This window comes from Melitaea cinxia, chromosome 19 (genome assembly GCF_905220565.1).
Source record: "Melitaea cinxia chromosome 19, ilMelCinx1.1, whole genome shotgun sequence".
Lineage (NCBI taxonomy): Eukaryota > Metazoa > Arthropoda > Insecta > Lepidoptera > Nymphalidae > Melitaea > Melitaea cinxia.
The window spans coordinates 3,618,422-3,641,028 of NC_059412.1; the positions used below are offsets into that span (position 1 = coordinate 3,618,422).

Consider the following 22,607-nt stretch of genomic DNA (forward strand, 5'->3'; position numbering starts at 1 on the left):
TTGCGTCACACTTATATCAGTATTGTGAACTATTGGCATATCCCAAAGTTTTTGTTTTGTAACGTCCTTCGGGATATCGCCATTAGAACACCTTAACTTCCAGTTTTCTATTGCACCTGTAGCATCTGTAATTTGGACTGAATTTGATTTTAAGATGTCAGAACATAAACCCTTGATACTATGCACAGAAACAAGAAACGCAGGAAGAGCGACACTAGAAATTTTTCTCACGCCGATGCCACCATCTCTAATTGGTAAAGTAGCTTGGGTCCACGAATTTTCAATACATAACAAATACATTATAATTTGCAATTTAAGTACCACGAAAACCTCGCGGGTTTATCTGGGTACTAAGAGTCACTCAATTAATTCCGTTTGTTTTAGTAAAAAATATTTTTTTAAACGTGATTACGTCACGTTACGTGGTATTCTTATACATTATTGCAGTTCTCTGGGTAGTTCGTTAACATATTCGGGTATTAAGTAGTCGTCAGTTCTCTTTCCATACTTATTGTTAGTTGGTAAGTGATATTCAAGGTTTAAATCAAGTTGACGCAATTTGGGTTAGAATAGAAAATTTAACTTTATCATATACAGGTGTGGCGTAATTAATGGATAATTCTTCACCTGCAGCTGGAGAATATCATAACGGATCAGAAAAGTACAATTCATGTTTAGTAAAAGTATCATGGTTTTTTATTTATCGGCCATTTTTTAAAAATCTATAAAAATGACACCCTTGTTCACTAATTTTGTTGTCACAGTCGCAAAAACATGAATTACCTCTATCAGATTTTTATTTATTAGACTTGAATAGTTATATTATCAAATGTATCGTGTCATTTTTGTGCAGTTGCCTATTTTATTTTTACAAATGCTATCGAAACTATTTTTTTTTCTTTCAAATCTGTTTTTCTTTGTGTTTGATCGCTCATATCGTAAGGATGACATGCTCTTATAGTTCTAGCACCTGTGTCAGGATGATAGTGAAGGACCCTGTGGCCGAGAAGACATCTCCACCTATTTTTCAATACACCTACAGTACGCTCCACTATACTGCGTGCCACACAATGCATGTTGGTATAGTGTTCTTCTGGTGAGCCAGCCGGAGCATCCAAAATAGGTGTCATTAAAAATTTTCTTTGGGGATAGCCAGAGTCACCTAAAAACATATAATTATTGCAATTTAATATTTCTGTATGAAACAATTGATCAATTATCTTATGATGTTAACTTAGACTTACCTAGTAAATAAACAAATTCCCCTGAATTTAATAAATTTATTAGGTAGCTTTTGACAGGGTGTTGATTTAAAATATAATTGTGTTTGCTCGCAAACGAAAAAAAACCGACTTCAATTACATCGACGATCAATAGACGACATATAGATATAACATAGATCGACGAAAAAATAGTCAAGTAACTACGCGTTATCAAAGATTACTCAAAAAGTAGATATCATATCTCGATGAAATTTAAATGTGACCACATGATAAACATCAGCTTTCGATTAAATAAAAAAATATCAAAATCGGTACATCCAGTAAAAAGTTATTGCGGATTTTCGAGAGTTTCCCTTGATTTCTCTCGGATTCCATCATCTAATCCTGGTTTTCTTATCATGGTACTAAACTAGAAATATCCCCTTTCTAACAAAAAAAATAATTATCCAAATCGGTATATCCAGTAGAAAGTTATGCGGTATAATACAACGTAGGTCGACGAAAAAAGCGTCAAGTAAAAACGCATTATTCGATATAACTCGAAAAGTACTTGTTAGATCTGAAATAAATTTAAATGGGACCAATTGACACATACCACCTTTCGATTAAAAAAAATTGTCGAAATCGGTCCACCCGGTCAAAAGTTCTGATGTAACATACATAAAAAAAATTAAAAAAAATACACGAATTGAGAACCTCCTCCTTTTTTGGAAGTCGGTTAAAAACTGTCGTGAGTGGCTCTACCTAAAGATGAATAAACATTTAAAATATTCATATCTGTATCACATATCTAAAAAGGAAAGAACAAATTTTTTATCATAATTCAAAATTTCTTTTTTACGTTTATGTTATTTACTTAGTCAAAAGTAAAGATAGAAGAAAAATCATTACTAAAACTAAATTATGCAGTTATAGAACCCAACATTCAACTTTATAATTAAAACAGTTCTTGAGTGAAATCCTTTTCTATTGTAAAACCTCTCCTCATTTTGAGCTGGACGAATGATAGCTACATGAGTACCATCAATAGTACCAACTACGGATGGTATTTGGAACTTTTCATAAAATCTGAAATCAATGCAAATACTTGTTACTCTATAAGTCAAATAGATTACAATAAGCACCTATTTGATTTTTATGAATAGATATCACATATTGTGAAGAATAATGTAGAACCAATAAATAATAATAATCATTTTTATTACCTTTGTTTAATATGGTCTCTTTCTCGACGGGTTTGTGGGAATTTGAGCCATTTATTTACAATCACATCTGTATTGAGGGCATTTGTGACCTCTTTGATGGCTCGTGACACAGATTGTTGTGACATCAGCGTTCCGTGCGTAGCTTCCACCAAACGCCGATAGCTTCCCATGGCGTAAAATGAAAGTGCCACTAAAACCTATAGAGATATATTTTATAAGTATCCCGCAGAGGCCGTAAAAGAAGAATGATTGTACGAGCGGGGATGCGGGAAATAAGTCTGGAGTCCTTGGTTTTAAATATAATATATTATTATAATATTGTCTTCGATCGGAGCACGCCGCGGCGTCTTCTCGCTCTGCGATCTTGAGTCTCGACTTAAGTGTTGCGTCCTGCCGTCTTGATTGTTCTCGGGCGACTGCGGAGATCCGCGGGGCGCGAGCGTCGCCGGCGCGGTTCCCCGCCCCGCATGACGTAATCCGCACCGCGCAGGGCACTGCGCAGCGCGACGCGTGGAGCGCGCTGTGAGCTGTGACTAATGTGCACAGCTCGGCGCTAACATCCTGCCGCCTCCACAGCAGCAGCAGCAGCAGCAGCGTTTGTAGTGGACTGATCCGCTATAACAGGAAGCGGACACAGTTTATTATAGGCTCGACGTATCGTGCCTGACGTAGTGAGCACGTCGGCGACCCGTGACACGCCGTCGGTACCAGGGTACAGGCGCGTTACTCGGCCCAGCACCCATCTAGTAGGAGGCGCCTGATCATCTTTGACCAGCACCATTTCTCCAAGACGCAGCTGCTCTCCTTGTCTGCGCCATTTTTGCCTTTTTTGGAGTTCTGCAATGTATTCTGATTTATAACGTTTCCAGAAGTGACCCTTCAGAGTTTGAATTCTCATGTAGCGAGATAATGAATGTATTCTTGCAGCGTCATCATCATTATTGACCTCAGACGAAGGAAGTAGTGGAGTTCGTCCAATTAGAAAGTGAGAGGGAGTGATAGCGATTAGATCGGAAGGATCTGAAGACATTGGGGTGAGGGGCCTGGAATTTAAGATAGCCTCAATCTGTACGAGCACCGTGTTCATTTCCTCATATGTTAAATTAGCTAATGATAAAACCCGTTTTAAGTGGAATTTTACTGCCTTTACCGAACCTTCAGCAAGTCCGTTGAAATGAGGACTATAAGCCGGTGAAAATTTAAACTCGATTGCCATATCCGATACCCTATCACTGATTGTGTGTGAATTTTCTCTTAAAAATTTAGCTAATTCTTTGGATGCACCTACAAAACATCTACCATTATCAGAGTAGATGCTGGCTGGTTTCCCTCTGCGGGCTATGAATCTATGTAAAGCGGACAGAAAGGTTTCACTACTCAAATCAGTTACAAGTTCAATGTGCACTGCTTTAATGGCTAAACAGACAAATATGCATATGTATGACTTAATTAATTGGCTACCTCTGCCCTTACGATTCAATATCATGACTGGCCCTGCATAATCCACAGCCGTGTTTAAAAATGGATAATCAGAATGTATTCGTTGTGGTGGCAAATTCCCCATGATTGGTTGTATAGTTTTTCCTGAAAATCTACAACATTTAACACAATTATGTACAACCTTTCGCGCAAGATTCCTACCACCAACAACCCAAAATTTATGTCTTATAGTTGCTAATAATAATTGTGGACCTGCATGCTTTAATAATATATGATAATGAATAAAGATAAGATTTGTAATGTGATGGGATGAGTGAAGTAATATGGGATGTTTTATGTCATAATCATAAAATGAATTTAATAATCTGCCCCCAACACGTAATAAATCTTGTTTTATATTAAAAAATGGACTTAAACTACTTAATGAATTCTTAATGGGTAACTGTTTACCATTTTTTAGTAAGTTATATTCTTTATGATACATTTCACGTTGTGCAAATCTACATAATAATGCCGAATTTAATTCTTGTAATTTTAAATGACCAGTACGCTTAGCAGACTTACGACGACAAATATTATGAATGAAACGATGAACATAAGCTATAACTCGCTGTAACTTATTAAAATTAGAAAATCTCTTTATAAAATTTGAATAATAAGTAAAGTAATCATTTCTTTCACTTACTATGTGACATTGTACTTTAAATTCGGGCAAGTCCTTGTCATTAATATGATTGGGTTGAACAGGCCACTCAGAACTTTCAAACCTGAGAAAGGGTGGACCTGACCACCATAAACTAGAATTATTTAATTGCTTAGCATCTGCCCCTCGTGAACCTACATCAGCTGGGTTCATAATGGTAGGCACATACCGCCACATTAACGGCTGAGTTCTATCAAGAATCTCCCGAATTCTGTTAAAGACAAATGGCTTAAGTAAATGATTATTTGGGGATTTTATCCATCCTAAAACAATAGTTGAATCACACCAATATGTATAGCTATTAATATGCAATCTAAGAGAAGAAACTACCTTTTCTGCTAGTCTAGCGGCAAGTAAAGCGCCACATAGTTCTAGCCGTGGTACTGTTGTTGGCTTTATAGGAGCCACACGACTCTTTGCTGTGACCAAGTGTACTGAAACATCATTGTTGACAGACACTGACTTAATATAGACACAAGCTGAATAAGCATGCATTGATGCATCACTAAATGTATGAAGCTCAATTTTTAAAGGGTTGGTACAAATAACATGTCTTGGAATTTTTATATTATTTAAATAAAGAAGTGATTCAATAAATTTATTCCAAATAATCTGAGTATCAGCAGGAACTACTTCATCCCATGTAATTTTAGATGACCATAATTTTTGTAAAATTAACTTTGCTGCAAGTAAACACGGATTAACTAAACCTAATGGGTCAAAAATTTGTGACACAATGGATAATATAATTCGTTTTGTAATTTGTGTACTTAACTTAATGTTTACAGCAAATAATAATTTATCTTCTTTACAAGACCATAGTAATCCTAATGTTTTTGAATATTCATTGTTACTCAAATTAAGTAAACCATCACTACTGTTTCCATCAATAACCTTGTCAAGAATTTGTGGTTGATTTGAATACCACTTTCGTAAATAAAATTGACCCTTCTTTAACTGACCAATGACACCCTTACAAATCTCCACTAATTCAGCCTCAGTGGACCCCCCAGTGATTAAATCGTCGACGTAAAAGTCGTGCTGAATTACTTCAGAAACAACCCTACTAGAACATTCCAATCCTAACTGTTTTAAACATCTAGTCGCAAGATAAGGGGCTGACGCTGTTCCATATGTGACAGTTTTAAGCTTGTATACTTTGAGTTCTTCATGAGGCTCACATCTCCATAAAACCTGCTGCAATGAACATTGATTTTCGGTAACCTTTATAGCTCTATACATTTTTTCAACGTCCGCAGTCGCGACAAACTTGTGTTGACGCATTCTAATGAGAATACTAATCAGGTCATCCTGCACAGTCGGACCAACCATCTGAATATTATTGAATGATATACCTGTTGTCGTGACCGCAGAGGCATCGAAAACAACACGTAATTTAGTCGACAAACTAGTCTCGCGAAGAACCCCATGGTGTGGCAATATGTAATGAGGTGTGTCATTTTTAGGGCTAGTGTTTTCACTCATGTGACCTAAAGCAATGTATTCATTCATAAAGTTACAGTATTGTTCTTTGAATAATGGATCTCTATGAAATCTGCGTTCTAAAGACAAAAATCTAGTGAGAGCTTGTTCATAAGAACCACCTAATTTATTAGGATTTTCCTTTAATGGAATAGTAACGACAAAACGTCCATTGGATTCACGAGTGGTATTTTCTATAAAGCTCTGCTCGCAATCCTGCTCCTCCTTTGACATTGGTTCACGTGGAGGAATGGTTTCTAACTCAAAAAATTTTGTCAATTGATTTTGGAGTTGAGTATCATGCGAAGTTATAGTGTGATTGCAGTGGACTGTATTTATGCTATGTGGAGTTTGTATTAAACCTGAAATCAACCAACCTAACTTTGTTTTACTTAATGTGGGCTTGTTTTTGCCCAAGAATATCTTATTAGAGCAAAGCACTTGCCAAAAGATGTCTGCTCCGAGCAACATATCTACTTTAGCAGGAGCATAATATGTTGGATCCGCAAGTGTAATGTCTTGTGGAATATTTAGTAATGTATGATTGATACTAGTGGTCGGTAGTATTTGTGTGATGTTTGGAATTATAAAGCAATTAATATTTCTTTTATATTTGCTTGTGCGTGATGATATAACGACATCACAACACCTAGTCAAGCGTGAGCTCTGTGAATTTAACCCTTCAACTAATGACGATGTTGAGGTAATAGGTAACTTAAGTTTAGTACATAGTTCCTCGGTCATGAAACTTGATGTACTACCGTTATCTAATAATGCACGTATAATGTGTTTATTGCCAGCAACATCTTCGACTTGGATTAGTGCTGTTGACAAAAGTACAAAGGATTTAACATTTTGTACAGCCGATAAAGCCACCTGATTTTTTTTATTATTAATGTTTGTGTTCTCCATTTCTGATAATGTAGCCAATGGAGCACAGAATGTAATGTTACTGCTGGAAGCAGTTTGATCCTCACTAAAGGATGAGGAACTATTAATGCATTTATGTAACAAGCTATTTAAAGACTTTTTACAAAATCGACACACTCTTAATCTACAACTGTTAGAAGTGTGACCTTGACGTAAACAATTTAAGCATAATTTGAGTGCTTTGGCTTTCTCTAATCGTGCCTCTATAGAGAAAGACTTGAATTTGGAACAATTATAAATAGCATGATTATTTTGACATAATGGACAAGTAAATGATTTACCAGAATGAGAGTTTACTACCAACGACTTATAACGATTATTTGAAGCTTCACCTTGTTTGTGTTTGATATTAGTTGTTTCTAATGTTTCCAACAAATCTGAGCGATGCCTTAAGAATTCATTGAAATTGTCAAGTGAAGGTAATTCTTTAAATTTACAACGGTGTGTCTCCCACTCACGATTAGTTACTGAATCTAATTTATTTGAAATAATATGTATAATGAGCATGTCCCAGTGTTCAGTCTGTAGACCCAATGAATTTAAAGCTCTTAAGTTTTTATTCACCATGTCAATAAGATGACGTAAAGACTTAGCAGATTCCTTAACCAATGGTTCGATATTAAATAACGCCTGAATATGATTATTAACTAACAGTCTTTTATTACTAAAACGATCACAAAGTAAATCCCATGCTACTTCATAATTATCAGATGAAAACTCAAGAGAACGTATAATCACAGCGGCACTATCTTTTAATGCTGCTCTCAAATAATGAAATTTGTTAATTTTAGGCATAGATTTGTCATTATGTATGAGTGAACAAAATGTGTCATGAAATTCCAGCCAGTCACGATATTGTCCCGTAAATGTGGGTAAATGAATTGTAGGTAATTTTAACTGAGAGACCGATTCGTGTGCCCTACAAGAACCTGTGACTGAGTTGAAGCAGTCCCCGGTGCCCGCAGAGTTGTCACCACGTACCAGCAATTCTTTAGCAAGCGCGATAGAGCCGAAGTATTGAGCCTCGTACAATTCACGCTCACCAAACTGATCCTCTGGAATGTCACAATTAACTTCTATTTCAGACTGAACGTTATCAAATTCTACATAAAATTCTAGAATCTTATCTAATCTAACAGTGAGCTCATTATGTTGAATCGTGCTTAATTTCTTTAAATTCTCTAATCCGCTTAAATAGTTTTTAAATTGAGTCAACTTGGCTTTAAAGGAAGCCCTTTTCTTAATAAGGATTTTAATATCCATTTTTAACTAATAATAAACTTATAATAATGCAAAAAAAGCGACAATAATGTAGGTTATAAATTATGTTAGTATTAAGCAAAGCTATGCTTAACAAAATGGCGCCCGTGTCAGCGAATAGATACCTAATTAATTAAATAAATTATAAATACACACAGAATCAGCAATAATTTGGTTAACGGTATAAAAGCAAATGTGCAATACTTAAATTAGCTGAAGATTTGCAAAAGCGTGTGCAGGCAACTTAAAAACAAGCACGTGCACGTTGTAAGCGACACGCGGTAGCTTAAGCCGAGCCGAGCGCCAGCGAGCCGCCGCCGCGCCACGCCCGACCGCGTGGTTTTATCTAAGAAAAAAAAGATGAATTTGATGTTAAATTAATACTATGAACACTGCACTTGCACAAAATGGCTGTTTAAATTCTTTTATGAATCTGAGAATAGGTACCTAAATGATCGGGACAAGTAATTATTACACGTAGATACGTTAATGTACACGTATATCATGTTTATAATGTTATAAGAATAATGTAATAATGAAAAAATAATATTGTTTTAAAAATAAATTATAAATCACGCATGGATGCGTGTATGCATGGACATATAAAGATCCAGAAGTTGATGGAATAGGAATAAAATTGGAACGAACTCACAATAACGCTACTCCTTCAGGTCTACGCTAATTCCCTGATGTGACTGTGGTGTAGGTGTGGTCGTCTTCCTAGTTCCTTTCTTCGTGGAATTTTCCAGACACGTGGCCGCGATCCTTTTTCGTTTCTATCTTCAATTTCATCCAGCTCAAGGACCAGAAATGTACGAGCGGGGATGCGGGAAATAAGTCTGGAGTCCTTGGTTTTAAATATAATATATTATTATAATATTGTCTTCGATCGGAGCACGCCGCGGCGTCTTCTCGCTCTGCGATCTTGAGTCTCGACTTAAGTGTTGCGTCCTGCCGTCTTGGTTGTTCTCGGGCGACTGCGGAGATCCGCGGGGCGCGAGCGTCGCCGGCGCGGTTCCCCGCCCCGCATGACGTAATCCGCACCGCGCAGGGCACTGCGCAGCGCGACGCGTGGAGCGCGCTGTGAGCTGTGACTAATGTGCACAGCTCGGCGCTAACAATGATAAAGAGAGAAGATCAACTATAGGAGAAGATAGGTCAATATTTCTATTGACAAACCTTATAACGCGTAGATATATTGCTACGACGGGTAGTTCTTGGTAACAGCGGCACCAAATCGTTATGAATGATTTCAAACAACTCCTATTACGTTATTATTTAACGATAACATTTGTTTTATTTTTATTCTTCTAAAATTCCGCCTTTGTCTTATATTTATCTCTAATATGTTAAAAATAAGCGCCAGTTTTGCTATTATCTCAATAAAAAAAAAACACTTTAAGATACACAATCGAACACTAAAAAGTTAACTTTATTGAAATTAGTAAATTCGATCCCAGACACGATTTCCAAGTCGATATGTCAACGTCAAAATATTGTCAAGAGTCCAAAAAATGTATAAGATCGAAAAATCCAAATTTCTATTAATTACACATTCCACTGTAATTGAGTCAAATCGTGCGCTAGTATAGTGTTCAAGAGTACCGATTGACAAGTTTTCGATCCCAATCCTAAATTTCAAATTGGTTTGAGTTTCAAGAGTACAGGGCGTCACACACGGTGCAGATACTATAATATTTTATCTTAACATACAATATCGCTCGGTACATTTGTACATTTTGTATGAACCATGGTTCATGGTCCATCACACATGGTTAAGATAATATATGTTTTCATATTACAGTATCTTTACCTATCGAGCGATATAGAAATATTATATTATGATACGAGATATGTCTTAACATGGTAAAATATTTTTGGAAGAGAAAAGCACCGGGCTTGATGTTGTGTGAGTGTCGGTTAAGTTGGCCAAATGAAATCCGTACATAACTAATATTATGTGATTTAATTATGAAGAACTTAAAATATTGACAAAGGTGTTGTATTTTCTTCCATTAACGTTTTTTTTCTTGTGACAGATTAACAGGCTATATCAATCAATGACATATGACAGATAAATCTCCGTTCATAACTTAAACTACCGTTTTATATACAGTGCGTGTACACGCCACATATTATCTTAATATGCGAAATGTTATCTTAACATGGTATCTTAAGACACAAAATATATCGCAAGATCCTTACACAGAGTGTGCCCAGAATGCGGGGTGCGGGGCGTGTTTCTGTCGCTTTTTCGTATTTTGTTTTTTAGTATTGTTTTTAATCAAATTATGAATAGTAATAAAAATCTCCTTTGATTTCTTAAAATATATTTGAAACATTTTTGATGAAAGTTCTTCGTAGAGATTGTATCCATCGCGGTCTTTCCTATACTTAATATGATTTTCTACCCAAATTTTTCGGCACTTAGAATGTGCGGCAGAAATTTTTAAGTCATATTCGAAGTCAGAATTATCATTCGATGAGCTATCTAATAAATCGAATAGTATATACATATATGCAGTGAAGAAAGGTACGTGTGGACTCCTCCCCTAGTGACGAGAGAATGATTCGAGCGGATATATTATCGTAACTTAACCGTGTGTGATACCTTAAGATACTATAATATTTTATTTCCAGGTATCTTATGACAAAATATTATAGTTGAAATAAGAGAAAACCTTTAATGAATATAAGGTTTTAATAAGCTAAAATTAACAGTAAAATTTGTTTCAGTTACATTAGATACATTGACAAAACAGATTGACAATGACATTAACTTATAGCTGATAGTTTTAAGTAAGAAGTTTACATCATTCTCCCGCACTATTTAAAACATAATCTTTTAAAAATTCTGGTGTTTTACGGACGCGGCCAGATCTACGAAGTGTTGGCTCCGGCGGTAATGATGATGATGACTCAGTCTCTAGCTCTTTGTTATTATCAAGTACCACAGATTCCGTCTCATTAGATGAAGGAATCTCCAAGTTTTGATCTTGTGTATCCGGAAGTGGTTCTGCGACGTCATGGTTATCAGTAGTGTGTTCATTATCTATTCGCAGATCTACCCCTTCTGAACCCAATGGTGCTAGATGACGATTTGACACCGTTGTTTCTCGGCCGTCTGGGAACCGAATGTATGAAAAGTCAGGATTGCTGTGTATCAATTCAACCTCTTCTACTAATGGCTGATATTTATTTGTACGATTAAATTTCTTCACCAAGACTTGTCCAGAATTTGTAAGCCACGATGGAACAGAAGTGCCGTTAGTAGATCTTCGTGGGTGTCTAAACATTCTTTCATGTGGAGTGCAATTTATGGCTGTACAAAGTAATGATCGAATTGAATGTAAGGCTTGTGGTAATACTTGCTCCCAATCTTCTACCGAAAGATTCTTCGTCTTCAGCGCCAAAAGAATTGTCCTCCAAAGAGTAGAATTCAATTTTTCTACTTGACCGTTACCTTGAGGGTTATAAGCTGTAGTTCTACTAGTGGCAATACCTCGAACATGTAAAAATTCCTGTACTTCGGCAGAAAGAAATGCTGTTCCGCGATCTGAATGAACGTAAGAAGGCATGCCGAATATCATAAACAAGTTGTTAAGGTGTTTAATTACTGTTTTCGAGCTTACATCTGAGCATGGGAAAGCAAATGGAAAACGTGAAAATTCGTCAATCACAGTAAGTATGAATTTGTTATTATTGTTTGTTGGAACTGGTCCTTTAAAATCTATGCTAAGGCGTTCAAAAGCAGCCGTCGCTTTAACAAGTTTTCTCTGGTCATCAAAGGTATTTCGGAGGAATCTAGGTTTTACTTCAGAGCAGGTTCGACAAGATTTTGTCATTGTTCTGACTTCTTCAATGGAATAGGGAAGGTTTTTAGAGCGAACCCAGTGAAACATTCTCGTTACTCCTGGGTGACAAAGAGCCTCATGTAGTGAGAAAAGTTTTGTAGTACGTGTTTCTACGGTGGCACAAACTCGGGATAGTGCATCAGCAGCATAGTTCTCTTTCCCCGGTCTGTATATAATATCGTATTTGAAAACAGCAAGTTCCAGTCGCCATCTTTGAATCTTTTCGTTCTTTATTTTACTTGAATGTTTCATATTAAACATAAAAGAAACCGAGCGTTGGTCAGTTACTAATTTGAAGTGTCGACCAATAAGGAAATGTCTCCATTTCTTCAATGATTCCACAATGGCGTACGCTTCTTTTTCAATGGCAGAATGTTTTTGTTCGCTTGAATTCAAAGTTCTTGAGAAAAACGCCACTGGTCTAGAATTTTGCGTAAGTACTGCTGCAATTGAATGATCGGAAGCGTCAGTTTCAACTGTAAAAGGTATATTTTCATCAATTGCATGTACAGAAGACTTTGCGATATCATTTTTCAGACCTTCGAAACATTTAATTTCCTCGCTTGTGAGTGGAAAAGTTGTCGTATTAGCAAGTGAGTGGATCCGTTCAGAAAAGTTTGGAATCCACTTAGAATAATGTGCGAACATGCCGAGTGTCCTCCTTAAGGTCGGTAAATCGCTTGGTGGAGGTAAATTAATCAGTGGCTTGAGTCGCTCACTGTCAGGTTTAATTATGTGGTTTTGAATATTATAGCCTAGAATATTAATTGACTCTTGAGAAAATTTGCATTTTTGTATACTCAGTGTTAAACCGTATTTCTTTGCGACATTTATAAAACTTTCTAAGTTATGATCGTGTTCTTCAAGAGTGCGGCCAGAAATAGTTATATCATCAAGATACGCATATGTTTTTTTAAGCTTCTCTTTTCTTATAATCCAATCGATTGTTCGTTGGAAGCTTGAAACACCGTTTGTTACCCCAAAAGGAATGCGCCTGAACTGGTACAAATTTCCCAGAGCTTCAAAAGCGGTAAATTTCCTTTCTTCGGGTAGTATAGGTACTTGATGGTACGCGTTTTTCAGGTCTATTAGGCTGAAAAATGTGTCCTTTGCCACTTTTGAAACTAAGTCCTCAATGTTCGGTAAAAGGTACGCATCGAGTTCTGTGTAACGATTAATTGTCTGAGAGTAATCAATTACAAGGCGTTTTCTATGAGTTTCGCTTTTTGTTATTAGTACTTGGGCCCTCCACGGTGATTTACTTTCTTCAATCACGCCCTCTGCTATAAGGTTTCTGATCTCTTCTTTAATAAATTCACTATCCTCTTTGCTGTGCCTTCGAGACTTGATAGCAATAGGTTTGCAGTTGGGAGGTACATTCGCAAAAAGCGATACAGCTGGTACTGATGCTTCAGCTACGTTACATACTTGAAATGGATGTTCTGATGCTTCAGTTACGTTATATACTTGAAGTGGATGTTTTGGCCCACCGAAAGAGAACTCTAGTGATGAATGTTCTTCGAGGATGTCATGGCCGATAATTATATCAGCACAAAGATTTTTCACAATAAGAAGATTCACATTATCATATTTATGATTTCCAATTTTTAGGGTTTGCCAAGTTTGACCTTCTACTTGTGAAGTATGATTAAGAGAGGCCATAGAAATAGTCTGTTTGCAGGATTTTCGTTTTAACCCACATAATCTTGCAAAGCTGTCATTTATAAAACTGATGGAGCTGCCGGTGTCGAGAAGTGCTTCTGCTCTTACTCCTCGAATATAAGCAGGTACAGTAGCTTTACGTAATGAAGAAGGTGATGCAGCTGTGATACAAGCGGAAATATCTTCAGTACCTACTACCACAGAATTTGTAGGTTTAGAAGAGCTTCTGCAGACAGTGGCGAAGTGCCCCTTCTTGTTGCAGAGCTGACAAGTCTTTTCGAATGCAGGGCAATTTTTACGAGGATGTATTTGTCCCCCACAAAAGAAACATTTTCGTCGTCGAGGATTATTAACAGAAAAGCAGGTCTCGTCGTGAACAGTTTGTGGTTTCGGAGAGATTAATGTTGGTTCTTTTGCGGCAACAGCATTTAAAGACACAGTATTGAAGCTTTGAGAGTTGATCTCTGCAGTTTCTAGAGAGAGCGCTTGGTTGTAAGCTTGATCAAGTGTTAGAGTTAAGTTTTCTAAAAGCCTTTGTCTGATTTTATGCGATGATATACCGGCTATGAAAGCATCACGTATGTTATCGTTTTTATTTGTTTCTGCATCAACAGCCGCAAAGTCACAATCTTTAGAAAGTAGTTTCAAAGCTTGTAAATACGTGTCAATACTTTCTTCTGGTCGTTGTTTCCTTGTTGCTAACATATGTCTAGCAAAAATCAGATTTTTTGGTTTTATATACAGTTTTTGCAGTATTGTGATTGCTTCTTCGTAGTTCGTGGCTTCGCTTATATATGTGTAGATATTAGGTGATATATGATTTACCAAAAGCTGAAACTTTATGCCGTCCCATTTTTCTGGTGAAGGAACCGACTGTGCATCTGTTTCTCGAGCGGTCGGTTTTTGGACGGAAATGAAGCTTTCGAAAGTCTTACGCCAATGTATCCAAGCTCTCGTACTAGAGCTATCTGACGGGTCGATATCAAACCTTTCAGGGCGAAGATATTTATCCATATTGCTTTTTTTATTTTAGCTTATTAAATTGAAATAAGAGAAAACCTTTAATGAATATAAGGTTTTAATAAGCTAAAATTAACAGTAAAATTTGTTTCAGTTACATTAGATACATTGACAAAACAGATTGACAATGACATTAACTTATAGCTGATAGTTTTAAGTAAGAAGTTTACATCAATAGTATCTTCACCGTGTGTGACGCCCTTAAGCCTATAGGTCTTGCAGCTTTTTCTCCAAGGCTTCCTTCTTGGAAGATGACAGTCTTATACGGTGGTGAAGCGATAGGTTTTTGGTTCTCACTTACCTTGATCCTCTGCGTGGTGAAGAGGGTAGGAGGCCCTTCGGTAGCAAACTGGTCTGTCCTACGACATAAAAATGCATTAAGGGCGTCCCTGTGCTCTGGCGGCAGCTTCGTCCCCTCATCATCACGCAAGGTTACATCGGAGATGTCCGCTCGCATCAGGTCTGCGCTGTTCAAAATAAAGCATTGAACAAATGGGAATACAACATCGGGATTGTCCGAAAAATACCACGACTCTTGGGCTAAGTCTAGTACTAAGCCCGCCTCACTAATAAAACTTCGGCCTAAAAGAGTTCGGGTGTCTTCGCTGGGGAAGACCACAAACGTGGTTGTTACTTCTTTACCCTCTAACGTTACTGGCACCGTAGCGGTCAACACTACCTTCAGCTGTCGAAAGCCATTCGCAAGCCCAATGGTGCGTTCTGACTCATGAAATTGTATCCCACTCGAACGTAAAATATCGTGTAACATGGGATTAGCAATACTACACGTAGCCCCAGTGCCTTCCCTATTCGCGACGACAATCGACACCATTGGATGTGAACACTTAGTCACACCAATCGCGCACAGCGCGCGATCTACGTCAGCGTCGCCGACGCCAGCGTACGATGACAATATTAAAATCCGAAGAATTCGTAGGTACATTTTTATTAAGGTATGTCTCACATCTAGATCTCACTACGCATAGTGTAATATTTTCGCGATCTAGTGGGACAATATTGTTTACACCAATCTGTATATGTGAAATACCCTAATAGTTAATCAAATATGTATTTCATGACATTTAAACACACTTACAAGGTTTTACATATTATTTATTTCAACACAATTACAAAAAAATATAAATCAAATATAATTAACCTAATACAAATACTATAGGTACTTAGTTATAACTTAATTATTAATAACAATCACTTAATTACACTTTAATAATTAAATATATAAAAAAGCAATGGGGAATTCAGAGAACTAGGTCAGTGATGAATTTATCAGTGGTAATCATTAATCAGAATTTTCAGATTCTCTATCAGATTCTTCAGAATCTTCATCAGACTCTGAAGAATCTTCATCAGACTCTAAAGAATTTTTATCAGACTCTAAAGAATCTTCATCAGACTCTAAAGAATCGGATGGAAAACGTCGTAATTCACCATGCCCAGCTGAAATTATTGCCTCTAGAAGCTCGCATACCTCACGAGTAATTTGTCTATATTTAGTTTTTGGGGGTGCACGTATATTTGAAATTACTGGGTCAGATGACACCAACAATCTATTTATCAAATCTGTGTTGGTATCTATTCTCGATGTCTTTCTCGTAAATAATTCTCTGAATTTCTTCTTCTCTTTTTTCTTTATTCTTCTTTCTCTTCTCTGTTCTTCTTCGGACAGTTGTCCGATTGGAAGAACACATGTGGCAATTATATCTCTTCCGTGAAAAAGAATTTTATGTACACTTACAGGCATTGGGTACCAAGAATACTCCTTTATGTACAACTCCCTTGTTCCCTTAGCGTATTCCTCGAATTTATCTATATTAATAGGAAACCCGCTATTTATACACTCTAATACGACTCGGAAGCGCTTGATAAGTTCAACGTTGACACCTGTTATTTCAGCCTTTCTGAAAAACTTACGGGCCGTATTCCCGTCATTTGTATTCCCCGTTTGTTGCTTAGGCATATCTATTAACAAGCTATACTCACGCCTAAACTTTTCTTGGACGATTTTCTTTTTTGCTTCTAATTTATTTTTCCACGAGCCTGCCATATTTTCATATCGAGACGATAAGATATGTGCACGAAGCACTCAAAAAACCTTATCCAAGAATGAAGAGAAGACAGACCCAAAGAGAGAAACTCGCTATTTACAGTTTTTTTCTAATATTAGCCTTTCGTCATTCATTTCTCTAGGCTTTGCTCCACATAAATAACAAGTTTGTGTGGACGCACATGAAGCTACAGCAATACAAATTTTGCCATCAATCATACAAAAAATCTATGTTGGCTTTACCAATACCTCCGAGTCATTTATAATAAACTTAGTAGGCAACAATGAAGTTACCTGCTTCTTAATTTTGTCAACTTCCCTAACAATCACATCCGCAGTTTCCTTTACAAACACAAATGGTTACACAATTTATGGTCTACAATATCTAGTGGAAGATGTGGAAGGATTTTGTCACACATGGTTTTGATACACTGCATACATGTTGATAGGCACCATTGAAATGCTGAATAAGCTGGCATCGCTGCTATGTTTTGCTTGTATCTGGTTTGTTCTGCTCCATCACAACCCCACTTTACTATTATATCCAGACTTCTCAAGTCACCTATAGAGTATAGTCTTCAAGACGTCTTCATGAACCTTGCATAGACGATAGACTGTATAATCCATTAAAGACTGTAGCTTTATTTCAGCGTGCGTTTCTGTGACAATAATGTCACTAGGGTAGCACTTTTGTTTTGCCGCTTTAACTTTGTAGTAAGCTGGCTATAGCTTTTTATTGATTTCTTTTGGTTGTTGACGTATAACATTATACTGATGTGTCGAGAGAATGGCGTCAATTATTAAAGAGAGCGCTTGGTCTTTTGAAAGACCGTCTAGTTTTGGGCGTGCTAAATACTCCCGCCCTTTTTTATATATATTTTTTTATGTTAGTGATATATCCACGGGCTTATAATGCCCATGCTTTTGTCATTCCATATTTATTTATTTTTTTATTTAAACATGCATCGGTACTTCACCGCAACTTTAGATAACTTAATAGCTAGCCTTAGAATCTCTAAAAATTGACGTGAGTCCACTGATCAAGACTATTCTACATATTTTTTTATAGTTATTATTTTTATTATATTTACACTTATTTGCTAACTACAATATATGTACACTTATTTTCTAGCTACAATATATGTACACTTATTTGCTACTTACAATGTACATTTAACCTATGTTATTGTTAGTAGGTACTTGTTTTTGTGTTCTTAGAAAATCTTTTCATCCATTTTACTTTTTTTTAAATTTTTATTAATATATTATATGACTAATCCTATCTTATTAAGTACATATATAAAGCCTTATCGTTACAATTACATTATCCTATAAATCCAATTATATTATATTACATACATTACACTTTGATCTACGCACAATTTATACTTACAATAGTAAAATGTCTTCACACCACTACATTTTCCAACATTTCGGCAACATTCTCAATGACGGCGGCATCTCTATGGTGAATGGCCATCTTGAGATTATGCTCAAGGATTTTCTTGTCCGTTGTCTGCGCTGCGGTGTAATAGACACAGGTGTGTCTAGTTACCGCGACTACAGCGTGCGAAACGCTGTCGTGGATCTTGAGCCTCCTTGTATTTGTCTGGAGAACGATGACGTCCTCATAGGTCTGGCCCTGCGCCTCATGGATGGTTAAGACGCGCGATCCCTCACCGGACCCGTGTCCCTGGTCAGTCAGCAATCTCTTCTCCTCTTGCGTAAATACCAGGTATAGGGTTCAGTCCCTTCCTACAGGGATGCGCGCGCCTGTGAGGCTCTCCACTCAGAAAGATCGGATAAGCCATTTACCAGAACGGAGGCCATAGTACGCACCTTCTGCTTGGCTTTGTTTGTTTTGTTTCTTTGGCCGCCTCGACTGTGGTCGTAATCACGACCTCCGTGTCCTCATCGTAGTCTCTGCTATGCGAGTTTTCTTGCGGCATCCTGGTACCCTGTTTATCCACTCCAGCGATGGTAGTTCCCTGGTCACGTACGGTAAGCCGGCTTCGGCTTGGTCGCCCGTGATGGTTTTTGCCATCGTAGCATCCGGTCCCCCAGCATTACTTTCGTGCATCTAGCCACTACCACCACCGAGTCCCCTTCGGGTGTTTCGAAAGTTTGTGACTCCTCGTCATTCGCCTCAGACTCGACCGCGCTCACGAAGCCTGCTGTGTTGTTATATGCGGCCATCCGACACCTTGCCCTTGAGTATTTGTCAGTAATCACTTTTGTATATGGCTGCTTTGGCTTCTTCAAGTTCCGCCTCCATTAATCTTTGGTGATCGTACTGGCATGATCTTTTTGCAGGTGGCCAGGCTTACCTCGCGGTTTGCTTTTATTATGGCCAGGAACTGGATTAGGGCGTTTTCCGTATGTTGAAGTGGTGTGGACGCTGGTCGAAGTCTCGGTGGTGCTATTTTTCCCATGTCGGCCCTAGTTCGAGCGGCCGGTGACGCCTCTGGGTGCCTCGGACTATCGTCTTTGGTGAACCTGCTCAGCGCCTCTGATAGTCGCTCTCTCTATCCAGCCTTTTTGGAAGAGGGGTGACGGGGGAGCTTACCTTGCTTCGGGGAAATGGTTGCCTGGATAAATGTCGCCAATGACATCGAGCTCGGCTTAGATTCTGGTGCGGCCATTGCCCTACGTTGTTCTACCTTCTGGGCCTCGACCTTTAGTTGTAGGCGCTCTGAGTCGCTCTGTGCGATTTCGTCGAGAGTCGGCGTTGTTTGTGTTGTGTGTGTGTGGCGGCATGAAGGTGTTTTGGATTTCTGTCTTAAGTAACTTAGATCCTCCCCAATGTCTTCTTCGTACACAATGACCTCACTGTTCTTGGAGGCCATTAGCAGCCGTACCTATCTGATACGTCGCCTCTATCATAGCTGACTCTTCCTAGCCGTCTTTTCTTTATATTTGTACCTCGTTGAGGTGAACTGAGACAGTTTTTTTTTTTTCAAATGCTGCTGAATTCCGTTTTCCAGCTTGGCGAAGTTGTACTTCGGTTGCCATTGATAACTCTTCCTAGCTTGATGTTCTAAGGAGTTGATGGATTCGTCGCTTTTTTGTTTTAATGCTAGAATCTTTAAAATCTTTTTATGTGTATCAAAAACTACATCGATGTTTTCTATACATCGATTGTTTTTCTATAAGTTAAATATGTATGTGGTTTAGAAATAAAAAGCAAGCATCTATTAAAAAAACTTTATTACCTTTACATTTATTTTTAATACATATCCCAATAGTTTTTATCTATACTTTGTAAAAACAAAATTTTACCCAATCTTTTTTTACCCTTTAATCTATTCCTTTGTTGAGTCATTACCTGCACCGCTTGTGAAAACAGTCTCTCTGATGGCACTGATGTGCCCACCATTGTTAGATATTTAAAGGCAATTTTATGCAATATTGGATGGAAACTGTATTTTGTAATCTTTCCAAATTTCTAGAGGATTGTCGTTAAGTCTTCCAACAGGACTTGTCAGGTAAACTGAAAGTTCATCCGACAAGCTATCTTCAGATTTATTACTCTTCCAATTGCGATGTACCAGTTTGTAATGATCACTCCCTAATGAAAATGCCTCTTCACTTTTATCAGACTTATCAGAAGTCTGACTCGATTTCTTCAATTTGACGCAAATGAATCCTCATTAAATCTTTGATTTTCGATACAGCATTGCTACAAGCTATTGCATCGTTAAAGTGAATTTTTTTAAAACGTGGGTCTAAAATGGTTGCTATAGCAAGAGGAGTTACATGTTCAATGGAACCCATTATTTTCGTAATTTCTTGCAGAGCCAGTTTTTGCACTTCTCGTGCCACAGGTTCTTCTGCGACAACATTTTGCCGGTTGTGCAATATTTATCTGCAGAAATTTCTTTTGTGGCTACCTCCAAAGGCCGCAATATCAGGAGAACGGACGAGGCAATGGATATTTCTGAACTGCTGAGCATTGGCGGTGCGGTGGCGAGTCGAAAAAGAATATCATTTATGACACTCCGCAGTTCTAAAAATCTTTGTACCATGTAGTAAGTAGTAACTAGTAAGTACTATTCCAGCGCGTCGGTACGCTTTGTATAAGTTTAGTCTCAGTAGAAGTAGCTTTGCGCGATTCGTCACTAGCAACGCAACTTTGTTTGAACCAGGTCACAATTGCTTTAATTTTAGTAACAATTATTTGCCACTCAGTACATGCCATTGTGCCCTCAGCCACCAAATTTAACGTATGAGCCAAACATGGAATGTGTTTCTTCTTACCAAACGTCAATTCTACAGCTTTCACCATATTGGCAGCATTATCGGTTACAACAGCCGTCACATTATCTTTTTTAATACCCCATTCTGCACAAGTTTTTAAAAACATTTCAGAAATATATTGTGACGTATGTCTTTCATCGAGTTCGTACACGCCGAGAGTAACTGAAATGAGTTCAATTTCTATTCCAAAATGAGCAGTTACGCCTATAAAACTTTTCATATTTAATGTATCAGACCAAATATCAGTCGTCAAGGTTAAGTTTTCTATCGAAGACAATTTATTTTTAAAAGTTTCTGAAACAACCTCATATTTATTATCCAACCATCGTCTTAGACTTGTTCTACTTGGTATTTTATATTGAGGAGCAACTGCTTTCATAAGATTTTTGAAACCTTCATTCTCGACTATTGAGAAAGGCTGGTAATCTTTACAAATCATATATAACAAGCAATTGTTAACTTTTCTTGTTTTCATGCCGGATTCTGAATAAGAGGAGATTTCTTGAAAACTGGTCTTGATAGATTTTTAACTTTTATAGGGATTACTTCCGAGTCAGAATCTAAAGCTTTAACCAACGGTTTTGACGTACTTTGAGAACTACTCGTCGAAGGAATAACGGTTTTGGAATCAGATTGAACTGATTTAAGTTCATCAACAATACCAATGCAAGGTGTCTCATTGGAACTTGAAGCAGCTGGCTCTAGAACTGATTGCGTGATACTTTCCTTCTCCGATGTAGTCCTTTAAAACGGAAAAATTTCAATGTAAGCAGCCCTGTGGACATTACGAACATGCCCAAATAAGTTTGTTGCATTTCCAGAACACTTGATAACTTTTTGACATAACTTACATTTAGATTTATTGTCATCAATTCTGTCGTAAAAATTCCAGACTAAGCTTTTCTTTTTAGGCGCCATTATATTCTGAAATAAAAAAAAACCGCCTTGTTCAGCAGCAACAGCCAGCATAATCCGATCATAAATAATTTTTTGTTCTGCTGTCAGTAATGGTTCACTGTTCATGATAATTGTTGCTAAACTTCCATGGTCTTTTCAACACCACAATGCAGCATTTTGTCTAGTACTTACAACAATATGAATGGTATCTTATTCACCCGTTTGTGTCCCACTGCTGGGCCCTATTTAAGCAAAGTGTGGTATGACTCGTAGCAAGTAAAAACACACATTGCCACATTGCAAACTTTACAGTATGACACCGTCCGCTTCTTACAGACGGCGCATTGGCGCTTAAGTCGGTCTGGCTTTCCGGGTTTGATGAAGTCATACTGTGCGGGACAGTGTACTGATACTGAGGTGGGTGAATTTGGTGCAGGCGTTTTATGCGCTGCCAACAAATCAGTAACTAAAGCTTTCCGAAAACTGCGATGTGACAATGTGTGCTCCAACTTTTTTTTGTATTGGGCATGGTGGGATACAACGAGTTACGAGTCAGGCGGGAGCTTGCACTTGTTTTATATTTATTTAGGTTAATTAGGGGTAAGGTAC

General features: G+C 37.6%; 2 protein-coding genes across 2 annotated transcripts; both read right to left on the minus strand.

The window, feature by feature from the left end:
• Window positions 1-11,691: 11,691 nt before the first annotated feature.
• LOC123662589 lies at window positions 11,692-14,464 on the minus strand. Its single transcript, XM_045597410.1, has 3 exons — window positions 14,029-14,464; window positions 13,423-13,725; window positions 11,692-11,771 (listed from the first exon to the last, which is right to left on the minus strand). The coding sequence occupies exons 1-3, from the start codon at window positions 14,462-14,464 to the stop codon at window positions 11,692-11,694; spliced, it is 819 nt and encodes a 272-aa protein (XP_045453366.1).
• Window positions 14,465-20,883: 6,419 nt separating this feature from the next.
• On the minus strand, window positions 20,884-21,540 carry LOC123663081 (E3 SUMO-protein ligase ZBED1-like). The gene has a single exon (XM_045597820.1). The coding sequence runs from the start codon at window positions 21,538-21,540 to the stop codon at window positions 20,884-20,886; it is 657 nt and encodes a 218-aa protein (XP_045453776.1).
• Window positions 21,541-22,607: the final 1,067 nt, after the last annotated feature.

What these genes read in the sequence shown, in the direction of transcription:
- LOC123662589 (XM_045597410.1), bottom strand. Translation starts at nt 14,464, where the DNA reads ATGTTAGCAACAAGGAAACAACGACCAGAAGAAAGTATTGACACGTAT. An exon ending in CCCTGCATTCGAAAAGACTT is followed by an intron (nt 13,726 to 14,028) that starts GTCAGCTCTGCA and finishes CACAAGTAGAAG; the next exon opens with GTCAAACTTGGCAAACCCTA. An exon ending in GTCTCGAAGGCACAGCAAAG is followed by an intron (nt 11,772 to 13,422) that starts AGGATAGTGAAT and finishes TCTTTCTGCCGA; the next exon opens with AGTACAGGAATTTTTACATG.
- LOC123663081 (XM_045597820.1), bottom strand. Translation starts at nt 21,540, where the DNA reads ATGATTTGTAAAGATTACCAGCCTTTCTCAATAGTCGAGAATGAAGGT.